At 37.6% G+C, this 11,571-nt stretch overlaps 1 protein-coding gene across 1 annotated transcript in view; it reads right to left on the bottom strand.

The window, feature by feature from the left end:
* Positions 1–11,571, bottom strand: part of LOC111871223 (vacuolar protein sorting-associated protein 13) — a gene marked incomplete in the record, with an annotated part of 172,647 nt that overhangs the window by 56,539 nt on the left and 104,537 nt on the right. Inside the window, 4 exon segments of the mRNA XM_023864160.2 lie at positions 76–123; positions 3,824–4,039; positions 6,016–6,240; positions 9,153–9,270. Of these exon segments, the coding sequence (XP_023719928.2) occupies positions 76–123; positions 3,824–4,039; positions 6,016–6,240; positions 9,153–9,270 (607 nt within the window).

The following is an 11,571-nucleotide window of genomic DNA, read 5'->3' on the forward strand; positions in this document are numbered from 1 at the left end:
ACATATAAAATAATTTGGACTAGGAAAAGCAGGTATGTAGCATAGGCAACACAGGAAGGATAGTTGATTTTATACCTTAATTGGACTTCCAGAAGTCTCAGATCGCTCAATCTTACGGGATTTCTGTAAGCAGCAAATGGACATGAGTAACAAATACACAGGTAGGCAATTCCACCACAAAGACACAAAACATATAAAATGAAAACATTTCATCTCAGCAATCTGTGCCTCTGTAATGAAGCAATATGTTACAAAATATTATTAAAAAGAAACACATTATTACAAATGTAAGACAAAGATGATCACAGCTACTCCTGATACCAACAAAAATACAACAGCTATGGACTACTCACCTTGTAAAACTTTTTAATGTTACTGATAAAATATTAGGGGCACGCGGTAGCGTAGTTGGTTGAGGCACTATGCTACAAGCCGGAAGGTTGTGGGATCGAATCCCAATGAGGTGGATTCCTTCAATTTACATAATCCTTCCAGCCGCACTATGACCCTGGGGTCAACTCAGCCTCTAACAGAAATGAGTACTAGGAATATTCTTGGGAGTAAAGGGCGGCCAGCACATAAGGCTAACAACCTTATCGCCATCTATGGGCTGAATGTCTAGAAAAATGTGGGAACCTCAACATCTCACAACCCTATGGGCCTCCACAGTCAGTTACAGGGATACCTTTACTTTTTTTTACTGATAAATTATTTCTGTTTTTCCAAATGTCTGTTTCAGTACTTCAACATTACAGCCATTACAAAATATAAAAAATTAAACAATTATTATAAAATACAACTGATTTTAATGATCTATTTTTATTATTATCAAAACAATTTACATTTTTTTTATCAAGCTGTTTATCATATGTATGAAAGCAATTACAAAAATAATTTAATATTTTGCATAGAGCATGTTTTGATATATTATCTATCATCCACTAATCTCTCATTATGTACATCTGAAAATGGCTGTAGACAGGAGCAACAGATGACAGCAATAAAGAGCAGTGGAAGGTACAGTGAACTGGTAATGGTGTCCACCACCTTTGCTGTCAGAAGTTAATAGGTTACCTGTAGACAAAAGGCCATGCCACAGATCAGGTGGTTAGTCACCATTTTTCCATCATAGTGGCCCAGGTTTGATCCAAGGTCAGGTCATGTGGGATCTATGGTGGACAAAGTGACATTGGGGCACATTCTCTCTGAGTATTTCAGTTTCTCCTACAATTCTAATTCCACCAACTGTTCCATATACATCATCATCTATCATCCAGGGCTGGTACAAGAGGCCAAACAGTGGCTGAATGCCACTTGGACTCAGTCTCACCCCACCCCAAAAAATTATGATAAAAAAAATACCTGCAGAGAACAGCACTGTTTAATGCATACAGCTGGTTCATCAAGTTTGGTATTCTGACACAAATGTTACCGTCTTTCAGGAACTTTTGAACTTTACAGTGTGTACATTTAGTGAAATCATGGTTTCAGAAAGTGTCTCCCAAGGGTTATAATGTGCAAGAGTAAATCAAAGTGACAGAGTAAAATGCTGACAACTGCAACAGTTTCCTGATGAAACCTGATTACCTTCTGAAACATTGACGTCAACAGTTCTTTTTATAGGTTCAGCCAGCTGCTTAATTGTCAAGTTTTGTATATCCAAACAGCATTTGTTACACCCACAACCAACAACTCCCAACCACCTGTACTATAAAAACTTCTAACATTACAAGTAGCCAATGATATTAAAATTCATATGTTACCAAAGTTGTTCCAAATAAATGGTCCAATTCCTATTCCCTGTTTAAAACTCATAAAGAGTTTTCAGCCTTACATTCAACGCCCATCGTCCTGTATGTTTACAAGGTTCAAGAAAATCGAGAAACCCGCGGCACGTAAAATGCGGTCTGTAATCCGTTTCTTCAATGCAAGAAACATGAAACTGGCTGACATTCTTTGTCAACTGTGTGAGGTGTATGGAGAACATGCCATGAGTGATTCAATGGTATGGAGATGGGTGAGACACTTTAATGAATGACACAAAAATCTGTATTATGATCCGTGGAGCGGTAGACCATCTGTGGTTAATGAAGATTTGGTGCATGCAGTAGAAGAGAAGATTCAAGAGAACAGATGATTCACCATTTCATCACTCTCCCTATATTTTCCACAAATTTCACGGCCACTTCTTCACGAAACTGTGTCTGATAAACTTCGTTTTCAGAAATTGTGTTCACGCTGGTTGCCAAAGATGCTTATGGATGAACGCAAAATGAATCAGCAGGCCAGTGCGTTCACCTTTCTGACACGATACAGTGAGCAAGGTGACGATTTCTTGAGCTGCATAGTCACAGGGGATGAGACATGGGTGTCACATGTAACCCCTGAATTAAAGCAGCAGTCCATGGATTGGAGGCACACATCATTGCCAAGAAAGAAAAAATTTGAACAGACCACTTCAACTTGCAAGATCATGTGCACAGTGTTTTGGGACAGAAAAAGCGTTCTGCTTGCAGATTTCTTGCCTCAAGGCTCAACAATCAATGCAGGTGTCTATTGTAACACATTTAAGAAACTGCATCGTGCAATCCAGAACAAGCAACATGGCATGCATAGTTGGGGTGTTGTAATGCTTCATGACAATGCTCACCCACACACTGCCACTGCAATGCAAGATCTCACTGCGACATTTGGGTGGGAACAATTCAATCATCTCCCCTAGAGCTTATACTTGGTGCCAAGTGATTTTCATTTGTTCCTGCATCTGAAAACTTTCATTTGCTGGCCGGCGGTTCCATGATGACGAGGTCAAGGAAGCCATTAACACGCAGTTTGCATCGCATGTGGCATCATTCTATGATGCAGTGATACAAAAACTGGTGCCCCGCTACTACAAGTGCCTCAATAATGGTGGAAACTATGTCAAAAAGTAGCATACGGTATGTGTACATCAAATGGCAATATAAATGATTTGGAAATAAATTCTTTTTTTTTTCAATAGCCCACTGGAACTTACCTTCTGGATAATCTACATACTAGGAAATATGGCCCATTAGAGGTGATCATGTGGCCATGTGCATAACGTGCCAGCAGTCAACCACAAGCTGTGCAACAAAATGGGCATATCACAGCAAACAGAAAGAGGGTGGCAAGGTTAGATGCCACCAGTAGAGGTGGAGGTGCATGTCCAAACAGGACCAATGAGCTGCCATTCAAGATCACCATAAACACAGAGCGCTACTGCAGACCCCTCAGCAACGTCTGTACCACCGCCAAGAGAAATAATTCTCACATGTCCAGAGGGGACACAACCATGTTACATGACTATAGCCACCATGTGGCCCACAATGTTCCAGACATGCCGCTCTCCATGTGCTGGAAGGTGTGGGACTATCCCCTCCCCCCATACAGTCCCATCCTACCATTGTGTTACTTCCATGTAACAGTCCCCCTCAAAATAACACTAAAGGGCCAAAGATTCTGATATGACAAAGGGATTCCCATTAAAAAGTAATCTACCTAAGGACATTAGTGGCATCTAAAGAGTTGTCACAGTTAAAAATTGAAATTATTAATCAGTCCATACAGTAGGATTTCACAAATCAAACTGAAAACAAATGGAAATGTATCATGTAATTAGATTAACAGAAAAAAAAACACTATAATAAATAAAAAAACAATTAAGAAATAGTATGAGATCAATGAAATATGCTTGCTGCTGTTATCTGCAAATGGTTATCGACCGACAATCTGAAAACAAAAATTGTACTTCAGAATCTTCAGTGATGAGAAGAGTTTAAAATGTGAATACATGGCAACTCACCCGATAGGCCAGCATAACACCAGTTTTGTTCAGCATCCAGAAGGGACAGTAGAGCGACATGATGATGGAACCCGTTTTGCTTAACGTATTCATTCCAAGGTCTAGAGAGACCTTCTGAGCACTGTCATAAGAATCAAATGTCCATACAGCAAAATCAGGTGCATTTAACTGGATTTCGTGTTTGCAAGACCATTCCTTTTCCAGGTAGTCCACAATCTGCAAATGAGATAAAAGAAAACTGCTTACATTTCATCAAAAAAGTTCCATATTGATGACAACATGAGGTGTGAGGTTCTCATAATGGTGACCATGAAGATTATGGTTCTCAGTTATGTGACACCACACAGTCTGGTATATGGTTACAGACATGTGGGAGAAACGTATTACTTCCATTCTGTAGGCATAGGAGTGACTCTTCTACCCAAAAGATGGACGCAATGCACTCCTCTGAAATGATGGCAACCACTTATAAGACCACATGGTATCACATTCCAGAAGTCAACAATCTTATTGTTGTTGCTGCAGTTGTTGTTATTGTTGTTGCTGATGCTGATGATGAAGATGATGATGATATATGCTCTTCACTATTAAAANCTGCAATGCACTCCTCTGAAATGATGGCAACCACTTATAAGACTACATGGTATCACATTCCAGAAGTCAACAATCTTATTGTTGTTGTTACTGTTGTTGTTGTTGTTGTTGCTGCTGCTGCTGATGATGAAGATGATGATGATATATGCTCTTCACTATTAAAAATCTGCATCATTAAGAAATCAACACAATACTTCAAAAGCTGAAGCACCACATACATCTAAATATTTCCAAATATTTATGATGCACATTTTTCTATAAAATCTACCTGTTCATGAAGAATTTAAGTAAATGTTACAGTTATCATCCAATAGCATGCACATTTGTAATAAAATACTGATAAATATATACAACAAATAAATAAATAAGTTAATGAATACAAACCACTCCGTCCAATGTGACATATAAGTTTTTACTACGTTAAAACTTATCTCCCTTACATGTTTCGGTCCTTATGGGCCATCTTCAGAGGGAACATCATTACAAACTTGAAACTACCATCACAATAGGTGTTTTGATTTAAAATACATACACTTATATCCTATAATGCACAGTACGCATAAAGTCGAACGTTTCACAATCACAGCAGCTTCCTGGTGTTGTAAAGTTTTTAAAAGTTTCTAGATGTTATTTAAAAAACCTTTATTGTCAATTCTTTAAACCACGTAGGTTCGTGTCCATACTCCTATCGTCCTTCTTGTATGGGGCAGATTTTGTGCCACCTGTCTATCTCGATGAGGCGGTTCTTGATGTTGTCCAGGGTTTGTTCGTGGCTTGCTGTCTCCTCTCCGCTCCTCACCTCTCAGCATCAGAAGGTAGTTGGTTCCACATCTGTATGGTCCTATTTACAAAGGAGTATTTTCTGATATCTGTCCATTGCTTTCTGCTCCTAATTTTCTTGTCATGATCGCCCCTGCTCAGACTGCATGGACTTTGTAATCTGTCACCTATAGCCTTCCAAGCCCATTCTCTCATGTACGCTTTGAAGAGAGGGCATATGCGAGCTATCTGTCTGCACTGTGTCAAGGTTCCCCAGTTCCTATGATGTGTAAATTTAGCCGCTTTCTTTTGCGCCTGGTCTAATGCATTTATCTTTCCCTCCCTGTAAGGATCCCAGCAAGCTGCCTTACAATCCAGAATTGGATGCACTAAAGATGCGTAGGCTAAACTTTTAGTGTTGCCATTTCCCTTTTTTAGAATATGCATTGTAAAATGAAGTGCCTTCCGGGCTATTTTTGCTATGTAAATAACTTGATCAGCCCAACTTAGATTGCTGCGTATAATTATTCCCAGATAATGTGGGGGATCAGAGGAATGCATATAGAATATTGGTGGGAAAGCTGGAAGGACAGACACCACTAGGAATATCTAAATGTATGCAGGTAGATAACACTAAAATTTATCTTAGGATGCAGTTGTACGGACTGGTTTCAGCTGGCTCAGGATAGGGTCCAATATAGGGCTCTTGTGAACATGGTTAAGAACCTTGAGGTTTTCTTAAAATGTTGGGAAATTCTTGAGTAATTGAGTGACTGGTGGTTTCTCAAAAAGGGATGAGTCAGTTGTTTGGTTAGTGTGTGGTTATATGAGATACTCACTCGAAGAGCAATAACTGTATTGCCTGGTTCTGCAGTTGGCATCTGTATACTTTCTCCAGCCTTTATCTTCTTTTCTGTGGGGACACCCTGTATGCAGCATATAAGATCTACAGGAAGAAAGTTCTTTAGGATAACTGCAGGCCGCAAATGGATGTTGTAACACGTGCTTGACATAGTGTGTCGACTTGTCTTCTCATAATACACCTGCTCCATCTCTCCAACAATCTATAATCAAACAACGGGTAGCAATAAGTTACTCCATAAATTATAAACCATAAAATTCATATATAAAATGACACAACTGGCAAGGATTTAGTAAGAATAACTTCTCTTCTGTGTAGGACAGGTTAACTGAAAGACATCTGAACAAATATACCCACAGGAAACATGGTTATACCAAAATGGATGAAACAACTTGGCTTCATATTTTCATCTTATGAATCCTGAAAATATTTAAGGATTTTGTATATAATACAATCCTTTAGAAAACTGTGACCTTGATTATTCCTCCTTTTTTTTTATTGCTAGTGGGGTGGGGCTAAGTCCCTTGTACTGCGGCCACTTCTGGCCTATTGTACCAGCCCTAGATTATAGGTGAGGGTGATTGTGGAGCAACTGGTGGAATGAAGATTGGCAGGGGAAACCGAAGTACTCGGAGAAAACCTTCCCCAGCGCCACTTTGTCCACCACAAATCCCACTTCCTCCATTTTACACCACCTTCATTCACTATTCTCGGTTACATGGGTTCATGCTCAAAACTGCTTGCTTCATGATGGAGGGCTTACAAGAGAGCCTGCATCAGACAACTTATTCACAACATTAACTCACGCACTAAGTACCTTTATATATGAAGTGTGCCCTCACTTTCTGGAGCAGAATTTTGGAAAAAGTGAGAAAGGAACTGGTAAAAATTTACAGGAAAATTACTTCAAGAATTGGCTTCATTTATGACGAAAGAATGAAAAATCAAAGCAAACTAATATGGTTTATAATCATGCCATTCAGTCAAGAAGTCCGCAAAATGGCTTTAACAGTCCAATCTTCAGAATCAGCTATACCAGAAGAAAAATCATAACTTAGAACTTAACTGAAGAGCAAAATAGAAAACAGTAATTGTAAATTAATAAAACAAACTGTACTCATGTTTCACATCTGTTGTTGCTAATTCTTTTTTAGTTTCTCATCCTTGGTAAAGGATTCTAAACTCTTAATCACATCTGGACAGGTACTATGAACTTTTGTTTGTATAAAAAGTTCATTTACTCCTTTCGACTACATGTATGCTATTAAGGACAACTCAGCTGACTACTACAGCAACGCTGGTATGATTACACAAGTCATATGCAGTGAGCCATTGGTTTATGATGGTTTGATATATGCCAATTTGAATATCTGCCAGTTTCAAAATTGTCTAGTAATTTCCTTTGTTTTCCCCAAAATTCTGGGGAATTCTATACAATGCTCTCCTTACCAAGAAGGGTCCCTGCATGTATCCATGAAAATGCCGCATTTGGGTATATACTATACTGTCATTCTCTATACAGTATACTGTTGTGTGCAGTACTGGCTCTTTTACTTAACTGCAAATTTATTTTGAAACTCAGTTTGTTAAGTTTTTACAATTATTTATGTTACATTACAGTAGTTTATTCTGTACATTAATATTGTGCCTTAAATTTTTTTTTATAAATTCCTGCTTTAAAATAAAAAATAAAAGTTGAACCAGCTCTAGTCATAAGGGTGGAAGTGCAACTGTCAGTGAAAATGTGGCTGAAAGGCCACACAAATCTGTATCATTAGAAGAAAGGATAAAAGTTATTAGAAGAACGGAGGGTGGGTAAACATATCTTAAAGTTTGTATGGATTTAAATATGGCTCCTTCCACTAGAAGAACAATCATGAAGCAATGCTGATAAAATTAAGAAACAAGGAAACTGCAAGAAGGAAAACTGCTACAACTCTCAGATACCCACGTGGTCCTGTGATTGGAAAAATTGAACAGTTACTCCCACTGTACCTTGGAGAGTCAAATGAAAGAAATATTCCTCTTCAGCTAAGCCTACATATTTACATTTTATAACAGAATAAATGTGACATAAATCCATATATATAATCTTTATGTTCAAAATATATAAAAATTTTGCATTATGTTATGAAAGAGAATCTTAATTTTGTACAACTGGAATGCATCTCATTAAAACACATTAAAATTTGCCTTTCATTTACGCTGATTTGATATATGCCGTCATCTATAGGAACCAAACCCTGGCATATAACAAGGGTCTACTGAATCTATTTATTACCAAAAATAGTAGGCAAGTGAAAATATGGCAGGGCATTTTACTACATGCATAAAATTCTACCACAGTGAGTCCATCATTGATATTCAAATGCCATAGTATCTGTTAAAAAATAAAAACCCCCTTGCAGGATACACACACACCACTCCTAATATTAATTTGATGAAAAAGATGTACATGGTACAAAACCAAATGGAGTATGTATACTTACATTTTTTAGTTAAACACATATATGATGTTCTATGTCTATCATGACTGAATTCATATCTGTGATGTGTATTACCAAAATCAGTTCTTGTAACTGATCATTTATACTTATCAAAACAAATTCTCTTAAATTTGCCAACAGCCATGTTCTGGAACTAGAAATGGCTGACAAGTTAAGATGTCTCTACTACTGAATGTACAAGAATTGTGATAAGAGTTGACGGTCAATTATAAGGAACAGACTAAAGAAGGGGTAAAGCTATCCCTGTAACAGGCTGTGAAGGCCCATAGGGTTGTGAGACGTTGAGGTTCCCATATGTTTTGGACATTTGGCTCACAGATGGCGGTGAGGTTGTCAGCCTTATGCACCAGCTGCCCTTCACACCCCAGGAACATTCCTGGTACTCATTTCTGTTAGAGGCTGAGTTAACCACAGGGCCATGGTGTGGCTGGAAGGGTTAGGTCAATTGAAAAATCGAATTACCTCATCGGGATTCGAACCTGCGACCTTCTGGTTTGTAGCATAGTGCCTCAACCAATTACGCTACCATGTGCCCCAAGGAACAGACTTACTATGTTTATATTTAACAGGAAAGTCCAAGTCTGGTACCCAACAGACAGATACTTACCTTCATGAAGAATGGTTCCATGTCATTCTTGCTCTTTGGATCACACTGTAAGAGCTTAGTAGATGTGAGCTGGTTCTGTAAGTCCTTCCAAATAAATGGAATTACTGAAACTGTGTACCTGACACACAAGAACAATTATTCAGCAAATGAAGATATATACGTATAAAAGAAGGAATGATATGTGATGGAGTTATATCACTTTAAAGGTCATTTTTAATTGAATGATAACAACATGCCAAAGTTGAAAATATTAATTTTCCCAAATATGTGATTATAATTCAAAGTCTTTTTCTTATGAATTTCTACTTACTTACTTACTCATGGAGCTGAGTCCTTCTTGAGGGGCCGCCAATTCTGCAGCTACTCAAGAATTTCCCAGTATTTTATGGAACCCGAAGTTTCATTACCATGTTCACAAGAGCCCTCCACTGGTCCCCATCCTGAGCCAGATCAATCCAATCCATCCCATCCTATCTCTCTAAGATCCATTTTAATATTGCTCACCCACCTATGCCTTGGTCTTCGCAGTGGTCTCTTTATTTCTGGCTTTCCCACCAATATCCTAATGCATTCCTCGTCTCCCCATTCATGCTACATGCCCTGCCCACCTCATCCTCTTTGACTTGATTGTTATAATTATACTTGGAGAAGAGTACAAGTACTGAGGCTAATACCTACAACGGAGGTGGAAATAAAGAGCATACTTATGTTGGAAAAATCAAAAGATTCTACAGGATATGATGGCATTTCTAGTAAGATATTGAAATACTGTATAACTGAGATAAGTAAACCATTGTGTCACATATTTAATGCATCTTTTGAGCATGGAATATATCCTGATAGAATGAAATTTGCCTCATTAAGACCTATATACAAAACAGGTGAGAAGGCAATTATGGCAAACTATAGACCAATATCATTGCTAATAAGTTTTACTAAGATTTTTGAAAGAGTGGTGTACAATAGGATAAAGCAACACATACATACAAACAATTTAATGTCTTTTACACAGTTTGGATTTAGAAAAAACAGTAACACAGAAATGGCAATATATACATTAACTAATCATATTTTAGAAACGCATAGACGCAATCATTCATTAGGAATTTTTTGTGATTTGACAAAAGCATTTGACTGTGTGAGTCACGATATTCTTTTGAGTAAATTAGCAAACATACGGCATTGGTGGTAAAATAAAAATATGGTTGAAGTCCTGTCTGGAAAATAGAAGACAAAGAGTTGAACTCTTTAATAATGAAAATGGAATATGCTGTTCAGACTGGGGAACTGTAAAATATGGAGCGCCACAGGGCTCGATTTTGGGTCCTTTGCTGTTCCTTTTATATATTAATGACCTGCTGTCAGCATTAAGTACTGACAACAAATCATTGTTGTATGCCGAGTGTCAGGTATTAATATCAATGAAATTCAAGAAAGGTCTAAACTTATGTTAAATTCCTTAAGTCAGTGGTTTAAATACAATGGCTTATACCTAAACTTGAGGAAAACTAAAGTACTAAAATTTGAAACAATGAATCGTGACAATATGCCTGTACATTTAAAGTTTAACGATGAATTATTACAAGAGGGAACTCATATTAAATTTTTGGGCATTGAAATTGATAAGTTCTTGAATTGGAACACACAGGTTGAATCATTGTTACCAAGATTGGGAAAGGCATGTTATGCAATACGGATTATGAAAACACATAGTAATGTTACAACACTTAAAATGGTATATCATGCATACTTTCATTCACTCATGAGATATGGAATAGTTTTGGGAGGTAATTCGTTAGAGGCCAAGAAGATCTTTCTCTTACAAAAGAAGACTATTAGAATAATGGGGATGAAACATAGAGAGGCATGTAGGCCAGCATTTATAAAGTTAAATATATTAACATTGGTCTCTCAATATATTTTATCCTTGATGACTTCTATGATATATAGCTTGGAGTATTTTACTTTTAATTATTCAATTTATGAGAGACCGACAAGGCACAAAAGAAATTTACATGTCCTACAATCACATCTCGCAATGAGGCAGTAAGGGGTCCATTGCATGAGTATAAAAATATTTAACAGTCTGCCTGACTATTTAACTGATTCAGTACACGATAAAAAATAGTTTATAAAAGAAATACGGTATGTCCTAATACATAATCCGTCATATATTGTTGATGAATTTTCGCTCTTCTGTCGGGATCAGCAGCTGAGGAAGAGAAGGGGAGTGCATGCTGACTGATGGATGTCCCACAGTAGGCATCAGCAGCTGAGGAAGAGAAGGGGAGTGCATGCTGACTGATGGATGTCCCACAGTAGGCATCAATATAGACATTAAGTGTAAATATAATCTGTATTTCATGTATTTATTTAGATGCACGTTGTTTGCATTTATGTTTGTTTGTTATTGTGATAT

Source organism: Cryptotermes secundus, unplaced genomic scaffold (genome assembly GCF_002891405.2).
Source record: "Cryptotermes secundus unplaced genomic scaffold, Csec_1.0 scaffold649, whole genome shotgun sequence".
In the NCBI taxonomy this organism is placed as follows: domain Eukaryota; kingdom Metazoa; phylum Arthropoda; class Insecta; order Blattodea; family Kalotermitidae; genus Cryptotermes; species Cryptotermes secundus.